The sequence below is a fragment of the Photinus pyralis genome, unplaced genomic scaffold (genome assembly GCF_008802855.1).
Source record: "Photinus pyralis isolate 1611_PpyrPB1 unplaced genomic scaffold, Ppyr1.3 Ppyr1.4_unclustered_Scaffold2593, whole genome shotgun sequence".
Classification (NCBI taxonomy): domain Eukaryota; kingdom Metazoa; phylum Arthropoda; class Insecta; order Coleoptera; family Lampyridae; genus Photinus; species Photinus pyralis.
Genome location: NW_022171228.1, coordinates 50429 through 69860, shown reverse-complemented (window position 1 = coordinate 69860; position 19432 = coordinate 50429). Strand labels below are relative to the sequence as shown.

General features: G+C 37.4%; 3 protein-coding genes across 5 annotated transcripts; 1 reads left to right on the top strand and 2 right to left on the bottom strand.

The window, feature by feature from the left end:
• Nucleotides 1-1824: 1824 nt before the first annotated feature.
• Nucleotides 1825-2402, bottom strand: LOC116181860 (vacuolar ATPase assembly integral membrane protein VMA21 homolog). The gene is made up of 2 exons (XM_031502303.1): nucleotides 2145-2402; nucleotides 1825-2090 (listed from the first exon to the last, which is right to left on the bottom strand). The coding sequence occupies exons 1-2, from the start codon at nucleotides 2254-2256 to the stop codon at nucleotides 1942-1944; spliced, it is 261 nt and encodes an 86-aa protein (XP_031358163.1). The 5' UTR covers nucleotides 2257-2402; the 3' UTR covers nucleotides 1825-1941.
• A 113-nt stretch (nucleotides 2403-2515) lies between these two features.
• Nucleotides 2516-5588, top strand: LOC116181859 (TNF receptor-associated factor 6-like). The gene is made up of 6 exons (XM_031502302.1): nucleotides 2516-2860; nucleotides 2908-3217; nucleotides 4591-4757; nucleotides 4805-5047; nucleotides 5094-5231; nucleotides 5276-5588. The coding sequence occupies exons 1-6, from the start codon at nucleotides 2670-2672 to the stop codon at nucleotides 5463-5465; spliced, it is 1239 nt and encodes a 412-aa protein (XP_031358162.1). The 5' UTR covers nucleotides 2516-2669; the 3' UTR covers nucleotides 5466-5588.
• Nucleotides 5569-18921, bottom strand: LOC116181858 (myotubularin-related protein 13). Of its 3 annotated transcripts, XM_031502301.1 has the most exons (28): nucleotides 18533-18921; nucleotides 18399-18484; nucleotides 18196-18351; nucleotides 18019-18147; nucleotides 15385-15604; nucleotides 15095-15336; nucleotides 14239-14927; nucleotides 14118-14132; nucleotides 13950-14058; nucleotides 13581-13901; nucleotides 13020-13456; nucleotides 12422-12858; nucleotides 11844-12153; nucleotides 11663-11793; nucleotides 11404-11611; nucleotides 11130-11358; nucleotides 10885-11081; nucleotides 10639-10835; nucleotides 10426-10591; nucleotides 10059-10380; nucleotides 9007-9351; nucleotides 8778-8959; nucleotides 8529-8676; nucleotides 8271-8480; nucleotides 8072-8225; nucleotides 7818-8021; nucleotides 6513-6595; nucleotides 5569-6464 (listed from the first exon to the last, which is right to left on the bottom strand). In XM_031502301.1, the coding sequence occupies exons 1-28, from the start codon at nucleotides 18585-18587 to the stop codon at nucleotides 6372-6374; spliced, it is 6075 nt and encodes a 2024-aa protein (XP_031358161.1). In that variant the 5' UTR covers nucleotides 18588-18921; the 3' UTR covers nucleotides 5569-6371. The 3 variants fall into 3 exon arrangements, with proteins under 3 accessions (XP_031358161.1, XP_031358158.1, XP_031358160.1); XM_031502298.1 differs by having other exon boundaries at nucleotides 11404-11793; nucleotides 18533-18587; XM_031502300.1 differs by lacking the exon at nucleotides 14118-14132 and having other exon boundaries at nucleotides 6372-6464; nucleotides 11404-11793.
• Nucleotides 18922-19432: the final 511 nt, after the last annotated feature.

Here is a 19432-nt window from a genome sequence, read left to right as displayed (position 1 = left end):
TGGTGAGCATTGAGCTAGTATCTGCTGTACGGTGAAATTTTGTATCAAAATTACACTTCTGATTAACTGTTGGTAGATATGAAGCTGTTAGGTGTATCTTCAAATTATTGAAGTGGTACATTTAATTTCGTTGTGTTGCCAAAATGTTAGTAAAATAAAACAGTAATGAAATTAAATTACCAAAAGGACTGATTAATGTAATATGGTGCTTTCGCAATAGTTTGTCCAGTTCGATTAGTGCAATTAGAAATGAAGTTTTGAAAGTATATTATACTATATTATTAAATATACAATATTATTGAATTTAAAAATCGCATAAGATAATCAAGAGTATAAGTGTTATGTTCTTATGCTTCCGACAATAAATAATCTTACATTTTTTTAATATATTCAATTAAAATTCGTAGATGGATGTTGCATTAGGTGTGACTATAGTTGTCTATCTAAAGGAAGAATTCTCAGAAAATTGTTTATTAATTTTGCCTCATTCTGAGATGATGTTAACAAAATTGTTCAATATTTTTTATATACAAACAAAGAGTAGATCCCTCTTAATTGTTACTTAAAATTTATTAATTTTAGACTTTTGATACATCTGTCAACATGAATAATTGTAAAAGAATCTAGAATTATGTAATAAAAATGACTTTCTCACTGTTTGTCTTTTGCCTAAAAAATGTTCCTTGTAATAACCAGGAATCACATTCCTTATTCTGGCGTATAATGCACTTGTGACATCATTTTAAGCTAACTACCATATCCCACAAAGTGATCGATCTTGTGTCAAGACAAACCAGATAAGTTAGCGCCGACGTCAAAAAGCAGTATATTCTAAAAGTCCAAAAGGATTATAGCAATGTTTAGAACACACACAAGCAAAGTATTTTTCAATTGTCCTTCAGGATGTAATTTTGCACCTTCAATGTGGTAGGGAGGAACTAATTCGGCCTTTGGTACAGAAGTGGCATTTCAGCCTAACATACTATGCGATCAAAAATGAGTTGCTGTCGAGTCACTTGGAATTTTTGTTTACATGGTAAATCATACTCAATTTCCCAAGGCGCAGCAATTCATTTTTGGTCGTCAGTTATTTAGATGCACGTCGGAAAACATACAGAAGACACTGAAATGGGCTATTTCCTTGAAACAATTGAAGCACGTAATTTGTATCTAATAATCTAACCATATGAGTCATCTTCTCTACTGTATTCCTAGACAAATTGGTGGTAAGAGATGGCACTCAATTGCACTCTTTGATGGACTGGTTGGTCTAACATGTTATTTATTTAGGTCACAGGAGGGCTATCGTAAATATCCAAAATTTACACCACTATATAGGTATAGTCATGTACCTATATAGATACCAAGATAAAGCAGTATCTTCTCAACCATGAGCATTTCACTGATAAGCGAGTAATCAAATTTTTTACCTGTCTGCTATTATTTTAAAGGCACCTTTTTTGTCTAATCTAGAGCATTGGAGATCTGATCTGATTACTATGATTCAAGTTAACAATGGATGCCGTGCCAAAAGCGCAATCTTCAATCCTTTGTCAGACAAAGGTGTGCCAGATCAGTTAATGTAAAGAGCATATTTTCTCATACGACTTAATTATAAAGTATGTCTGGATTTTAGGGGTGGTACCAGGGAAGCACAAGGGGTGGGAATGTGAAAAATTCATAATCACCAGATGACCCTCCATGACATGCAGAAGAAAGTGGAACTACTCCTTGTTTTACAGGAAATGGCCCATTTTTATATTTCCCGGACTAATACAAGTACAACTAACGAAGACAGCATTTTTTGTACAGAATTGAAAGATGTCATAGTAATACATGCAAATTTATTACCACCAAATATATTACATACATACTACGTAAACAAAATCCTTATCCTTAACACACTTAACACTATGAACAGTATATAATCATTGTAGATAACTAATCGATCTTGTCATCTTTCTTCTCCCGACCCTTTTCTGGATCGGAATAGGCTTTGTATATGAACAATCCTAATGCGCCGTGCAGTACAACGACCGCAATTATTGCAGATGTAACATTACTCGCTGTGTCCGATTTGCTGAACATGGCTAAAAACAATGTGCACCTTGTTCCCATGGCTTTCAAAAATTAGACCTACTTACCATCGAATACAATTAATTTACTAACGAAAAATGCGACTACTGGTAGCAATAAAATTAATATGGAGTAAAAGAATACAGATTTGAAAATGCTAAAATCGGTGGCTTCGGCCATTTCAATAAAATAAATAAAATTCTTTTTAAGTTAAGTAAATCACATGGGTTATGTTTTAGCAAAAAAGTTTTTTTCACTGTGGCTCTGGCTCTGAAAGATTGACAGCCAGATGTTTTTGTCTGTGTCTCACTTCACTTCGCTGAAGCCGCCACCTGGTTCTAGGAAATCCTGACAGTTGATTCGATATTTTTCTTATAAAAAAAGCAATCAGGCAACATGGAAATTGGTGTTTTTTTTAATGATCCGAGCTTTCCAACTTTAATTTAAATTCATAACGTACCTGAGCAACCCCACTACCTACAAATTATTGAATTTATTAATGTGATTCACTTAACATTCTTGTACGAAATGCTGGTCAGTAGTCACTTAGCAGGTGCCAAGGACATTTCTTTGGGTGTGCGTTTCTTAAAGCAATGGCTGCTAAATTAGAATTAAGTGATCCCATCGTGAATATGGCCCAGGAGAGTTCAATAGCTGAAACAGATCCATTACAAGCTCCTGAGGCTCGCTTCGAATGTCCCATTTGTTTGGCATGGCTACGGGATCCCATGCAAACATCATGCGGTCACAGATTTTGCCGTAAATGCATACAATCCTGGTTGGAGTACGTATTCGCGACCCGTTACACGCATTTCATCACTTTCTTTTTAGAAGAGAAAATGCCTGTCCGGTTGATAACAAACCTTTAGATAAAGATCACGATATATTCCCAGATAATTTCACCAGAAGAGAAATTTCGCAGCAGCGCTTAAAGTGCCCTAACGTCGTGCGAGGTTGTCTGGAAGATTTATCCCCTTTGGATGTAGAGATACATCTAACACACTGTAAATATGGACTTCCTAAATTACCAGAGAACGAGAAGTTAAGGTGTAACTTTGTCATTTTCGGTTGTGATGCTAAATTTGAAGATGAACCCGAACAACAAAGGCATATGGAGCAAGAAACTCAAAAACACTTGATGGTAAATATTTATTCAGGTAAAAAAATTCCCAAATATGCTTTGAATCTTAATATTGTGCTGTGATGTATACCCGAGTGTACACCTTAACACCTTCTAATATTCCTTCCAAATGTTCAAGTCTCCCGTTCCCTATGAATTTCAAGAAATCCTCTCTTAGTGCTCCCTTACAATCCCCAAGTTTCAGCTTGCTACGCCCAGTAGTTTGTGTTTGTCAGTAACGGAAGAGTTATACATATATCGAGTATTCATTTTATTTTGTCCACTATTGCTCGAGAACTATAAGAGCTAGGTATGAGGTCGGATAAATTAGCAAACAATTTGTATTTTAATGAAAAAACTTAAGTGTGCCATGGAGGAAACAAGTGGAATATGGATTCAGATTCAGAAACAAATAGCTCTATTTATGGGGTTTACAACTGTCAATTGAATTATTATTGTTGTGTTAATACTAGCTCAATTTAATAGAAAATAATGAAAATTTGGATATTTACGAAGTGTACAGCAAGAAAAAATACCTTTTTATGTCTTGGAGACCATGCAAGATGCCTTGAGTTTTGTGATTTTTTGTTAAACGAAGGAAGAGACTTTAAAATTTATTATCTGGACAGATTAATAAAATTTTTCAAATAATGGCATGTTTAATACAAAAAATAATCATTATTGGAGTACCAAGAACCCTATAATTGTGCGTGAGAAACGATTTCACAGAAAATGTAGTGTTAACATTTCGTGTGCTATTTTGAAAGATAAAATATTTTATTATATGTATGAAGGTATGCTCACGGGTGATCAGTGCTTACAATTTTTGAGAGACACGTTGGCAAATATGCTAGGTGAGGTCCCCTTAAATGTTGTAAGAGATTTATATTATCAACAAGACGGTGTACCTGCCCACAATGAGCAAAGAGTAATGCAATATTTAAATGATATGTTCCCGAATCAGTGGATTAGTATTAACGGCTTGCCCCGTCTTTTAGTATTTTTTATTTATGTATTTGTTGGGTTTTTGTTTCTAAGTAATTGTTTATCACATATTCGTTAATTTTGTCAATTTAAAATAAAACTAATATAAATGCATTTTTCTCATAAAAGTTGTTATCTAAGAGTATATAAATATTACCTATATCACTAAATTCAGAATAAAATTCTCTGCCGATAAGAAAATAAAAGAAATATAGCTCCATTTAAAATAACAAAGTAGTAAGTAGTATCCACAGTTTGTGAACCACTGGTTGCAAAAATTTTTTTCCCTTCTCATTAAAATAGTTTTGTAAAATAGAAATTGATTGCTAATTTAACCAACCTCATAACTTCTATAGTTCTGGACCAAATAAAATAAACATTCTGTATATTGATTATGGGATTTGTTTTAGCTAATATCTCAAGCATATTCGAAACTTATATTAAGTAACTCTGCATCTTCAAGCACCGCAGCTATAGCAGAGCAGGCGAACTTTTGGGACCCTCCATCAAAAAACGACGCGAATGGATCAATGCAAAATTCCTCAAATTCTAATGAATCTGTTCATAACTTGCTAAGGTAATATACTTCAGTTGAAACGGCAATGGTCTGGAATCTGTCCACAGATCACTATACGAAAAAATTGTTGTGCTCGAACAAAAGACCAGAGAACAAGACATAATAATTGCAAATATGTCGGAACAAATTGCTGCAAATAATTTGGCTATGTCCAAATTGTCATTGCGATATTGCAATGGTTGCTATTTATGGCATATTACGGATTTTAAAAATAAAATTAACCAAATGCGGGTTAACCACCAACTCATGCACTACAGTTCTGGCTTTTATACGTCACCGAATGGGTACAAGTAAGTGACAGACAATTGTAACCAAGTTCGTTAATTAAACTTGCAGACTGTGTATACGTTTCAACCTATCACCAAAAGACCCAAACTCCATAGCTATTCTAATTCATATGATGAAAACCGATCACGACAACAGCTTAGACTGGCCATTTAGTGGGCGAATTTCAGTAACTATCGTCCACCCACTGTGAGTATTTCGCCGTTAAAAACTGGTTCTAATCTTAATTTTAGAGAGTCGTTTCACAACATGCGAGAGACCATGATGACTAGACCCGAACTGGAAGCGTTCAAAAGACCAGTGCAAGATTTAAATCCGAGAGGATTCGGGTATACCGAATTTACTTTGATTGAAGACTTATTCACGCAAGGATTCATCGACAATAACCAACTGGCAATTAAAGTAATCGTGCAACCTGTATAAAAAGAGGAGGTTACTTTAAAAGTATATTTCTATGATCTTACATCAAGTCTGACTTGGCAGTTCTCTGACTGTGAGAGAAAACATTATTTACAAGTAAAGAAAATAAAACTTGATATGACTATATTTTGTTTGTTCACATTGTAAATGGTAAATCTGATGTAATTTTGGTAATTAAAGAAAAAAGTGTATTCCCTGACTATCAAAAATACAAGAAAACTTTGTGATATGCAGTGATACTGACAGGTATAATAATAAAAATAGTTAACAAGGAAAAGAGAGCCTTGGCATCACATCTTGCTTTTGCCATTTGTTGGAAGAGGCAGAGCAGCTTATACTGTGCATTTGGAAGAAATGTGCTGTCAATGGAAACATGCACATCGTAGCTAGTACACAAATTTAAAGAGCATCCAACCGACTTTGGAATCACGTCGTAGATGCCCTGCATTTTCCATGGTACAAAAGCACAGCATTGCTTAGTGTTAATTATAGGATCAATAGCAAAAGCAAGTTAAGTCTGCATAATAAAAGTATATCACTAATTTACAAAACATTTATAGAAATATCTAAACACAACTTACAACAGGAAACATATGCCACTCGGCTTTACAAAGAACAAAAGTTGGAAAGTTTTGATTAAATAGGGACGACAGTATAAAAATTTGCATACATAAAACTGCAGCATTAAACGTTAGAGATCCATATTTTGCATATTTATATTTAGGTAACTTAGTCCTACTTTTATTATTTATTGAGCAAGCGCGTGTTAAGCGAAATAACTTGTTTTTTTTTGCGTACATAATGCTCGCTCAATAATTCAATAAACTAACATATTTTTTTACAAACAAATAACATTTATTGTCAACTGATATAAAACATTATGACTAAAAGGAGCTTTGGATTACAGCTTTATTGAAGGCAAGCCTGAAGTTTTTCTATCCACTCTTGTGCAGAAATGACGTCGGCCGCGCAGAAGTTATATGTGCGTCTTGACGTACGTAACTAAAAATTGAAAGTTTACATAACTGCCATTAATTAATATCCACATACATCAAAGAATGATTTGTCGTCTGTCTTTTTTGGAGTTCCAGGGGCTGGAGGTGCCTGCATTACTGACATTACTTCTGCAAGATCTGAAAGAAATGGTAGAGTCATAATTTGGACTATAATCTGTCGATGCACACCTAATGGATGGTTAGAGATGATCGAGACTTTACTATTCCAATTTTACGGGCGCATGAAAAACTATTGTTTATTTTGACGTAAAGGTTATGTTAATTTTTTGCTTACAATGAATAATAACTAAATTGGTTTGATGATTTGATTTTTATTTAAATCGTCATCTCCCTATGCACATACTCCTTCAATTTCCGATAATTTAAAAATTAATACGATTTTGAGTCAAATGTTTTGACACCAAAAAGGTCACGTATTATAACGTCCAATTAATAATTGTATGAATATGTAAATTTTTGACGAAATTTATGGTTGGTTTATATACAATCATTATCATTAGCACATTCAAACACAGCCGAAAGCATCTCTTTGGCGACTCGCCTCGCGCATTTTCTTAAATCGATCGAAAATACAAAAAAGTGCCATTTATAAGCAGTGTAGGAAGGGGTGGTGGTAGGGTGCGATCCAGTCTCTGAAATGGAGTCGAACTGTGGAGCCAACGCACAAAACCACAACTCGATACGCCCCTTCGTTCGCACGCTACGGCGTGGGGGGGGGGGCGAGGGTACGGGCGAAATTTAGTGTGGATTGGTTCAGCCGCCTATATAACATCAGACAGACAAACTGTATTTATTGTATCATAGGCAAACAGTAATAGTGACCTGTTGCCTATTCATTCAAACTGGCACATTTGAATGTACATTTTTTATAGGTTGAATTTTTGAAACCTGTAACATAGACACAACCACTTGCTTTCAATTGTAGTTGCTGTAGTTGAATGAACATTCATAACCTTAAACCTGCCATACGTAAAAGCATAAAGGTAATTTAGTCATTTTTTAAATTTACCGATTTTTATAATTTTCTGGAAATTAAATGGGTCTTCTTACATTGGGCAAAATTTAGCGGGAGTGGCTTAACTTCATGTGTTGGGTGAATATGTAATATACTAAATAGAAATACGGATAATATGAATATTGGTTCCCATAATTTGCAATGTTGTCTCAAGAAAGTGTTTCAAAATTTATTGTTTAAGGATTTGCATGGTAAAAAACCAGACTGGTATCTATAATAGTAACTAAAATATTAATTCAGTATTGTAAAATTAGAAATTTCAAAGGGTGTAGGGATATGACAACAATGTGTAATTCTTTCAAAAATGTAATGTAATGTACCTACCTATGAAACCTTTGCAATGAGAATCTTCCATAGCATCATAGTATCGTAATTGATGTTTAATGGAGTCCAACACAAACCACCTTTGTTTCCAGCCCTTTAACAGGGCCCCCCTCTTATACAAATATCCTTCGTGGGTTCGATTCTCGGCTACGTTTGACGAAAATTGCTCATAATATTGCTGACTAGATGTTTGTCTAGCGCTACCTAAAATAGACTTTGTACCAAGAAATTCCTTCGGAAACTTTAATTCCAACCTGAACTAACAGATCCATTATCACCACCACTTCTCGTAAGTGTTTGATTAACGTTGCCATCGGCAACAGCTTTGTACTTTGTACAGTTTTTAGGTACGCCCTCCATGCACTTCTCGTGGCAACTATAACCGCAATCCATGCATCTCATACCCGTCTGCAATGGCCAAATAGAATTCTAACAGAGACTATTTCAGTTTACCTTCACTGGTCCCCACAAGACATTTGTACACAAATCACAGTACGTGGGAGTTGTATAATTGTACCTTTCAAATCTGTGAGGATGCGAGTAGACTAACGACGCCTCTGCTGCTCCAACCATTTTACCGCGCATTAATATTTCTAATGTCGAACGTTTGTGAAGTAGCCTACCATGAGATCGTACCAGAGCCGTACTAAACGACGCGTGACGCTACAAACAAAACTCAATGGTACCATAAAGGAAGGTATCGTGACATACTGTTAATGAATCGTTCAATGGAAGCTCTAATTTATCCCAAAGCACCTTCCACTTTTGTGGCAGGTGACCAAGTTCCGCTTCGAGCTTATGGATTTCCTCTAGTAAATGGCTAAATGCATCAGGTACACTTTTACTAATCCCATCATAGCTGAAACAAATGGACATCCTTGATTTTTGTGGTGACACAATTAGCGTTGATTGTTTATTTCTGGTCTTTATTTTAGTCATTAAGTTAGGCAAGATACAAACCCCAAAGTGATTACTCTGCGTGACGACTTATTAAGAATTCCATCGGCAGCTTCCGATTCTTCTTCCTGTTGGGAATCCATTTGAATAATTTCAATATCGTAACTTGGGCCGTACTTCAAATCCTCATCTAAGTAGTAACTCCATACGTCGAGCACCGGCAAATGGGACTGTGGTCGTAAAACCTACCAGAAAGCGGCTTAGAAGCAGTCATTTGTCACCTCTTACTTACAGGATGTTCAAAGTCCGGCGTGTACATAAAGTTGAAAAACTGTGGGCTTCGCGCATTTTGCTTTTCTATGTAATCGAAAACGCTTTGACCTAAATTCGTGCCCGAATAAGTGCCTGCCATGCGACCGCCCGGATAAACGCCCTCGTCATCCGAGCCTGTATCGACGCTTTTATGATGTGAGGTTAATGAACCACGTTTGTCTTCAACGGCCGCGACGCCGCTTTCCACTCGTTCCAACTCGCAATCGAATAAGAAGGTTCTAAAGCGACATGAGACTGAGTGGTAAGCGAGGAAACGTAGATAATATTCGTTAAACTCGAACGCCATTGGAAATTGCTTTTGAATCTAGAACAAAAAATATATAATAAACTCATCGTTATAAGAAATTAAACAAGAAAGAATCAATTTTTTTGTATTATAATGTACGAGATAATGTAAAAGATCTAATGATCCAAGTACAGGAACGCAGTCTAAAGTCGCCCAGAGAAAATCTTGGCTTACGAAAAAATGATATTACACGTTCCTTCAGAACTATTGTCTATAACCGTAACAAATTAACCCGTTAATTATTTTCATTTGTTCCAAATTCCTTTGTTATACGTGGACAAAAACAAAGAGTACTCCTTATTAAATTAATATTTCCAATTAGTTCACGATAGTCAATAATTTTGTTTAACCAACGTAAATTGAATTGATTCTTATTAAGTGTTAATTACGGTTTTAGTATACAAGTACCCGAGTGTCAAATGTTAGACATTGCTATCGCAATATTTGTGCCGCGCTATTCACTATCCCATCTCATTTTTTGTTTGTGTTTTTATCTATTACAGATAAGGCAGAAAAGCGCCCTTTCTGAGCTCGAAGGTTGCGACCTGTGGTTCAAAAGAATCTTTTCATTTACTATGAATCATTGATATAAACGTATAATTGCTAGAAATAATTAGTATCGTAACTAACTTTATGACATTACTATTATAGTACAGCTTATGTCAGTGTGCTTCCTATTAACATTTATTTTTTGATTGCAGTTTCAGCAAATGTTGATAACTTACTTGATGAATTACATCCAAAAACTGCAAAAAAGTTGGCGCAAAACCACTGGCTTGTGAGTTTGGACTGAAGTTGCTTCGGTGACTAAATCTGTGACCGAATCCAATCCATTCCTTCTCAATTAGCACCCTAAAACCCTCTATCGTTCTATAGTACGGATCTAAACACAATTGAGCAACCGATGACACTTGAGCGGTGATATCCCATCCGTCCTCTAAGCAAATGGCAACACTGGACCCTTGTAAATCTAACAAATCGACGACGGCCCCAGACAATTGCATGATATTTTGTATTTGCTGTAACCATTCGGAATTTTCAATTAATCTAAAAAGATAAGAATTAAGGGTTTAAAGAAAAAAAGTGTGTTACTTATGAAAGCTTTGTTCAGGTTCTGAGTTTTGCGCGCTAGGAATGCAAGCTCGCATTAATTTCTTAAAAGCTGCCTTCGTATGCCTAACATCAAAATACTCTACAGGTATAAAATCAGTCTTTGGTGAGGATTCTATTTTAACACCCTTCATGTGGGCCTTTTCTCCTGTAAGGTAAAACTATAGCGTTACGCTACGAACAAACAAACTTTACCTAAAATATAAAGTGCTGCTCTCTGGAAGGTGTGAACGCCGTCCAGACCAGTATCACAATCTGTAGAATGTCGGACATTACCTCGCGCTTGTGGTACAGTGCTTAGCGACGCCTGCGAACTTTGCCTTCTATCTTTCAAAGATCCCCAACGTCCAAAATTTTTGGGACCTTTACCCCCGCTTGTGCGCGGAAAAACTCTACAAAATGAGTTTCAACACCATTGCCAAATTTAACACGTTCACATACCCCAGGGTACCTATTGCTTTATTGAAAGGATTTGATCGCCTTGCGACTTCGGGTGTGAGTGTACCAGCAATTAGAGGATCCTCGGCAGCCAGAAGCAATGAATCAATGCTCAAACTGCTATCGGACATTCCCCACGCCGACCCTTGCCTCAATGCGAATATTGGCGTTGCCGCGACAAGTGCCGACAAATACTTCTCCTATACAAAACTAAAGGTTATCACCCAAAAAGTAGTTGCGGAAAATACCTGTTCAATGGAAGATGTGGTTTCTGTACCCGTAGATGTCGATGTAGGGTGGCCCTTTAACATACCCATTACACCTTTCCCATGATGACCGCCGCCCCGTAACAACAGCGCCTTCGTCCTAGGATGTCGCCAAGTAATAGAGGAAATCCGTCCCTGTCTATAACATCGACAAAATCTCCTTATGCTTTCATCTGTGACGGCAGCTGGAACGACTAGCAAAGCTGGATAACTAAAAATACGGTCTTAATATTAAATTGCAAAGGGAAAAATACACCTTCGACACATCATGTACAGGGTGTTAACGGTGGTAAGACGAAACTGGTCAGTTTTCTGTTTCGAATTCGACGGGGAATTGCCGAAGTTGCATAGACCGAGTCTTTGCCAATCCTTCACGTAACTACGTTCTATTAATCTTTCTAAAGTTTTCGCGTCAGTTGGAGCAGGTGGAGGTACTGAGGACGGCGGACCAGTTTCGAAGTCATCTATGGATAAATCATCATCGTGATTGAAATCGTCTGGTGGCAAACTCATACGTCCTGGGGATGTCATATATTTATTGCTATTATTCATATTCATATTCGGAAACACATATTTTTGCCTCTTATCTTTTTGTTTGAAGCCGGCCTTACGTGCCGTCTTTAAAAAGGTCTTCTTGGCGAACCCCCTATGGACAAATTAATCAAATTTGTACGTTTCAGTTTGTTACCCATCTACCTTAAGGTGGCATTTTTTTCTTTGTTTTTGTGAAGCGGAGTTTGCGTCACAACAACTTGACCGGTAAACGCGAAATGGTGAAACACGTCTGGTGGGTATCTCACTTTGTGAATCGTTTTTCTCATGGCGTCGATATTTTCGGGCGTTACCTCCTCGTCAAACGCCAATTTTAGTAACTGAAACGTGCACGATCGTATCTGTAATCCCTCCTGAAGCCACTGATCCAAGTGCGCTAGGTACTGGACGGTTACTCGTTTTTCTTTGGTTAGGGACATTATCGGAAACGATCGTACAACTACCTGCTCGCATGCTGCAATAAATACCTTTGTCACAAATTTATGTTCGCCCACCAAAATGGAACATGGGTTTGAATGCGGCTCATACTACAATAGATGGCATCAATGAGTCATGAGCTTCAGACACACATATAAGACACATTTTTGAACAGTAACATAACCTAAAGTAGCTTTCGAAGGTCAAAATGGACCAGTAACAGTGAAAACAGCTTTAAGTGCCTTTATAATTTTCTGTTCTCTTTTGCAATATTAACCGCTCCCAATAACACGAACATCTCTTACCAAAAGAATCACATGGTATTCCTTTAAATACAATTCTATAGTTGGTAAGGAAGATTGCCCCTTCAGCAGGTAAAAGCGGCGGTCCTCCCAGCAAGCCGGCCATACTTTCTTCCCTTCCATCTGGCAGTAAGTACACCCGCAGTCCGTCCATCAAGACTTCTTCACCCGGTAACATGTTGGGCGTTAAGATCTTGGGTTTCTGAATCGGTGGAAGTCTCTTTGACTCTCGGTACACTGCCTCTAATGTTTCGATATGTATGTGCACCACCCCTGGCACCATTTGGTGCAAGTTACGAATGTGCTCCCTACTAACTCCCCCTTCGTTACAAACTTTATCCACAAAACGCGTTACCAATCTTATCACTTGTGAACCGGTTTCACCTTGTTCCTGCTCTTCGAATCCGGACTCCGCATCAGCGCTGTCGCTTTCTGCAACACTAATAAGTATTGTTAAAGAGTATTAAACAATGCCGAAAACGAATAGGAAGGGGGACTCAACTGAATCCATTTGAGAAGAACTGTGTATGTCGTGCACCAACAACTTATTGCGTAAAGATACATGCAGCCCTACACAAAATAACTTGCTCAAACAACATACCTGTTAGCAATACTATTACTTGCCCTCTCTTCGTCAAGGCTGTGATCTTGCTTATGTAACCGATTGCCAATGTCCAAGGGAATTAAAAGTGAAACCATCCGATTCGCGTAGTGAATCGCCTGACTGTACAAAGTGCTTTCTTCACTAGTTATCAACTCCTTCTGCTTTTCTGAATCAACAGAAGACCACAGTCTCATCTGCTCAGCCGCTATTTCCAACGCGCTCGGTTCCTGTACCCGACTTATCACCGATCTTCTATTTTGCCAGGCGAAGTCTTTACTGTCGCGCGGCGACGTAGGTGTTGCCAGAATGTGATCGGTACCAAGACGTGGGGAGATGCTATCGAGTCGAGGTAAATACAAGGCTTTAATATCTTTTTGCACGTCAAGATAGAACGCCGCCTCCCAAAATTGTTGATTTTGCCAAACTGCGTGTTCCTATAAAGAGTAAAAGTTGGGGAATTTTTTGTTTTGTTTTGAATTTATTTTACAAGATCTTTTAAGGTTAGATAATATTGTGTGATCTCACTCCCCCCCCCCCCCCCCTCGAAAATACATTTACCTGAATGCACGTATAAGCAAACTGAATAACTCCAGTGCACAATTTTCGACAGAAAGCCGTTGCCAAAGGCAACAACGCAGCGGCCACGCCGTGTTCGTCCATAGAAGAATCATCCTGAAGGGCGCAGTTCATCAATCTCACCACTAAATCGAATTGTTGATGCTCGAGCATCGCTTTATTTCCGATAACATGCTGACTTAATTCATTGCATAGAGCGAGTCGAGCCTGTTTCGACTTTAAAGCGCGCAGTACGGCCGGAAAGGTCTTCCGAGCATCCGATATTTTATTTTCGAATATGCAATTAATGCAATTTCTCAAAACCTATCAAAGTTGAAGTTGTATTTGCCGCACAGAATAACATGTTCTTACCTCTAATCTTCTGGCAGAATTGCTTACAATGTTTTTGTGGTCGTTGAGGTTAGATATGTGTTGGCCTGTTGGTACAATTCTAGGTTGCATAGGTCTCAGTGATGCCAACCTTGCGGAACAATTATACACATTTATTAGTTATACCAATTGAAACAAATCCTGTCTTACCATGCATACTCTCCACTTAAGCATTGTAAAAAAATGAAAAATTAGTATTTTAGCAAGTAAATACCTATTATATTTTGTGGATTGTCTTTGTTAAATTGATTTAGGATAGAAATAGACTAACCTCGATTTAAGATTATTTTTAGCTAACCCTTCCGCAATAATCGCTTGAACTTGTCCCGGATTAATCACACGAAAGGACGGCTGGTGTATCCTTGCAAAAGCGCCCTCTGGCGGTACTAAAATTTTTTGAGCGTAAGACTGAGGATTGGGATTTTCGTTAGTATACAACTGTTGGGCCAACTCTTGTATATGCATCAGTAACATACGAGAGTCTTGCACTTCTAATTTAAATAACTCCCCGAAGTTACTGTAAAGCTCGTCCCAAACATCGCAAGGTCGCCAGGGCGGGCCTCGTTCGCTAACGAAACTCGTAAAAAACATACAATCCAAAACTCGCGTCGAAAAATCACAGTCGATTAAGTTCCTCTCTCCCAAGAATGCGGCTTTGTGGAATGTTATAACTGGTTTCGGATGAATTCTTATTAACGTTAGACAACTACGATATCCCTGCAGAAGTTGCGCGAAAGCTCTCATGAAGACGGCGCGAATTTCTTTATCTAGCATAACTGGCTGGGGAGCGCGTACGGCAAGTGGCGGGAACGCATAGTCTGCACTTCCCAGTTCGGGCTGTAAAATAAGACTAAGGGCTTCTTGGGTGTTACTTAAAAGTGGTTCAGGTAAAAGTGGTAGAGACACACCATCAGGTACAGAGATAGAACCACCATCCAAATCTGCGACTATTACATCCATCTGAAATTAAAGCAAACATAGGAAGATTTTTAGCACGACCCCTATTAGGCATTTCAATACCAATTAGACTCTTCTGTCAATCCAAACACAAAACAAATGCAACTTTCTTATTTGTGGAGAGGAGAAAAGTAGAATCAGGCCCCCAAAATAACAAATGAAATACTTACCATATCAGAGACTTCCGTCTTTAAAGATGAATGAACGCCGATCACGAATGGTGTAGGTGTCGAAAGGACTTCAACTAACGGCGCGGGCAAAAGAGGTATATAAACATGATTGTACCTAAACGGATACATCAAAGCCGTTAATGCCCTGCAGGCCTCCGTTAAACGATTATAACTCTTGGAATGAAACAAAATTTTGTGTTCGGTCATTATGGCACAAAATAACACTAATACATTTCTGATTCCTGAAACACACGATCCTGAAGAAAACGTTATTGCGGAGTGCACCTCACCTAATTGTTGAAAAAGTAAATTGACCGATGTATGAGTGACGGGGAGAGAGGGGCTAATGGGTGGCTGAAGCGCTTGACGATCTCCTGCTCCAATACTAAAACGTACCTGTGGTCCACCGGGTGGAGGTACCTGAATGCAACCGATAATATTTCCAACCAAAGTCTCTAAAGGCACGCCAACATTTTCGATGTAGACGGTGTAAATAATTCCCAAACAATTCTAAAACGAAAATTGTACCCAATGCCAATTGTGTATGGAATAGAATAGTGAGACAACTTCCATTCGCTTTGATTGCCAATGTACTTGGGTAAAATAACTATTTATGTAACAATTTACAAATTGACTGTATTTGGTGCACTATGTATTTTATTGTTTATTTCATTTAGACGTCTAAAATAGTAAGCTTGGGTTCTCCCGTTGTTCCCATGGAAACAATGTATTTTGTTTTGAACTTCATTTTATATCGTGCTCCGCGTCCCATATTCAATACGATTCACAGATGCCATTGGAATAATAATAACGCCCTTATTAGATGTAAATCTAAAGGGCGAAGTTCACTTAGTGGCAACATCGCCACCAAGTATTGTTCCACTTGCTGCACAATGATTTGCCTCACTTTATCTACCCTTGCCGTTAAAGTAAGGTTAACTGGTTTAAAAGTCTTCAAGTTGACCCCCACTAACTAACAGGTGCAGTTAAATAACCCCCTCCCCAACAGTTTTTTAGTTTTCTTGTGTTTCGTAAACTGATTCATTTATCTATCCCCTTCACGAATTATTTTCAAAGGGATTATTAGCTTCCTAGCTTAAGCTAGGTGGCTATTGCGATCGTCGTATTTGGACATGATAAAATTTCAGCAAATGTGGACGTTTTAGACCATTTTTAATCATTTTTAAAGAATATTTTTTCCGTCTGTATGTATGTAGCTACAGGGTGGTTCAAATTCGTAGCTCACCATTGGGATCTCCTAATCTCCATAATGGCGAGAGGTACAGTGTAGGTTAAATGGGGGCAAAGATTTGCCTAGCCTAAACGGCCAAAAATGGCCGGAATCTGAATTTGTTGTCAGAATGTCCACAGCACATTGGATGGTACAAGGTACTACCTACTTATTTCTTATAGACGCATATTGGATTTTTAAGGAATGTTTTTTTTTAGCGTGATATTGTATAGATTCGTCGCGACCACTGGCTTGTTAAAAGTTCTAATAAATCTTTAAAAATGGTTAATTTTACCAGGTAAAGTAATAAAGAATTGGAATTGTTTATAAACATGTTGTTTATTAGTAAGTAGTTAGTTAGGGTTGTCAAATTGAAATAAGGCTTAACCCTGAGTAGAGGTGCGCGCGGGAAAATACAGTGGGGGGGGGGGTACCCGCGTACCCCAGAGAGGTGGTCTAGGACATTTTTAACAATTTTACACAACATTATGAGATTTGTGTTCTCTAGGCACCAAATTTTGGTGGTTGATTATGCGAGTTTTTAAGCCATTTGTTCATATAATTGCTTTTATTACTTATTAGTAGGTATACCAACATAAATAACATTTCAAAACTCAAAATATAAACAAAACAACAATAATTCTAAAAAAAGAAACATTCACGCACTTTATAAAAAATGTAAAAGTGCTTGCTCAAGCTTAGCAATGAAATCTGTAAACTCAAAAAAGTAGTGCTAAAATTGCTAAACCGAGAAACGCCGCAATTTCGCGGATCGCGCAAAGTGTGTTTTTCTTTAATGCTGGACACAAGACTTTAGATTCGCAAAAATTACAAATGACGCGTCTATAAGCGCGCCCCGGAGGAACGGGATGTAAACCCGTAGCCCGGAAAATGTAATGGAAACCCGGAAACTCCGGGTGAAACCCGAACACCTGGTAACCCTAGTTACTTAATGCAAACAATGGTGCTGCATGCTCGAAACAAATTTGGGTCTATATTAAGCTTATTTCGGTATTTGTTTTTTAACACCAACAGCAGAAAATTCGCTCTCACAAAGATAGGTGGTAGTAAATGGAATCAAAAATAACGCTTTTCTGGACAGGGATCGATATTCATTTTTAACTTGGACCCAAAATTCACATAGCTGTGGTTTAGTAAATTCAGCTTTCAAACCCTTATCGCAAGCCCTATATCTATGGCCCTATTATGGTTATGGCTGCTTGCGTACCACCCTGAGAAGCTTCACGTACCACTAGTGGTATATGCGTACCATAGTTTGCTATACTGGTCTGAGAGGTCCTAAACTCTGTAAGAACTCACAGAGGCTGTAGTCAGTAAATTAAAATTTTGATTCCCTGCTGAATTTAAACCTCAGTCTGACTGCAGAGTATTCATTCGCTTTTTTAAACTCAAACATCAAACCAAACATGAAAGTTCAAGTACAAACAAAATCTACAAGTGGCCCCTCCGAGGCCCCTCTTAAGCCTTTGTACTTATGTAATAAAAGTAGGTACAAAAAATACATTAATTCCGCAAATTCATGACGGTATTATCTTCATTGGTGTAACCACCTTTAAAATCTGCCTTTCCAGTATCTCGGATATACAACTATTAAACTTCAATTTCCGAATCAGTTTCCCTTTTTCTCTGTAGTGTTGTCTCACTATTCTATTTGTTACACTATACCACTTACACGAAAGGTTTCTATGTAATCCAGTCTTGAAACAAGAACTAAGCATTTCGGTGCGTACATTATACTATGATGAGTTATTGTAGGCAACGGACGTACTAAAGCAGTTTCACCTTCCACAGCATCTTCCTCCTAAAATCAGATTAATAAAACCGAATCTCTGATACAACAGACACTAACCTCGTCCACGGGTTTACTGGGAGTTATCGATACTGTCTCATTAAAACAGAGACAGGCGCAATAGTGTCGGTTTGCGTCTATATCTGTAAGTACAGAGACGAAAAATTGTGGCTCTTGCCTGTCGGTCGATAGGGCCCATCCTTGCGGTTGACAAAACTGAAATCCAACACTTCAATATGCGCACTACAAACTTTGCAATTTACCCATTCGATTCCTTCAATAAACGGTGTGTCTGGCCAGTCCTTCTCTGGAAATCTTTGAAGAATTATTCCACTGCTTATGCCACTACCTGCATTGAGAAACTTAGACTTTTTCTTTGATAACTTGTCAAGCTTACGTTCTTTTTCATGATCATATCCAACAACTACAAAGTAATCAGCTAATCGAGACATCTTATTTACATTAACATAAAAATTTTAAATTTAGAAAAAGCTTTAGTAATACAGTCATTTTTTAAAGGAAACTGTGCGTTGTCATTAATTATTATTATATTTTTTGTTGTAAAAGGATGTTATAACCTATAATTGTTATTAAGTTTTGACGTTTCAACGTTTTGACAGTTACAGTTTAGTGCAAAATGCAAACATCTTTCAATTTGTTAATCAAATTTGTTTGGAAATTTTTGATACGGAGTTTCGTCAACCGAATTATCATTTAAAAAGGACACACCCACATTTGATATCAACAGATTCACCCTATGCTACGCCATTGTAGCACCAACTTTCAAACTTTCATCATGTAAACAGCGCTTTACCCGCGGGCTAAAAAAAACCAAAAAAATGTCTAAAACCTGATGATGATGTAATGAGTTACATCTGGGATTTATGATACTTGATCATGAAAATAAACGTGATCTAATTGACGCTTATTATTAGCTCAATTTGTAATTCTCTCTAAACGAGCTGTACTCATTTTTCCCAAAATATCGAGTACACAAAGGTACCCATGATTAAAAGCGGCAATTAGTTGATTTTTTTGGAGCACATACCTATTAACTTATACTTTCCTGAAATACCAGTTGGAGCACATTATTCATACTGTTAATTTATTAACTAATTCAAATTGCATTTATTGAATATATTCTCTACCGAAAAGGTTTTAATTGGTCGATTTATGTAAGTACCTATAAGTATGTCTAAAACATTTCGTACCCAGAATGTTGTATAAGTAAGTAATTACCATATTTTGGGTTTATGAAGATGCAGGTTTCTCATTTATAAAATTTTGAAATCCAAAT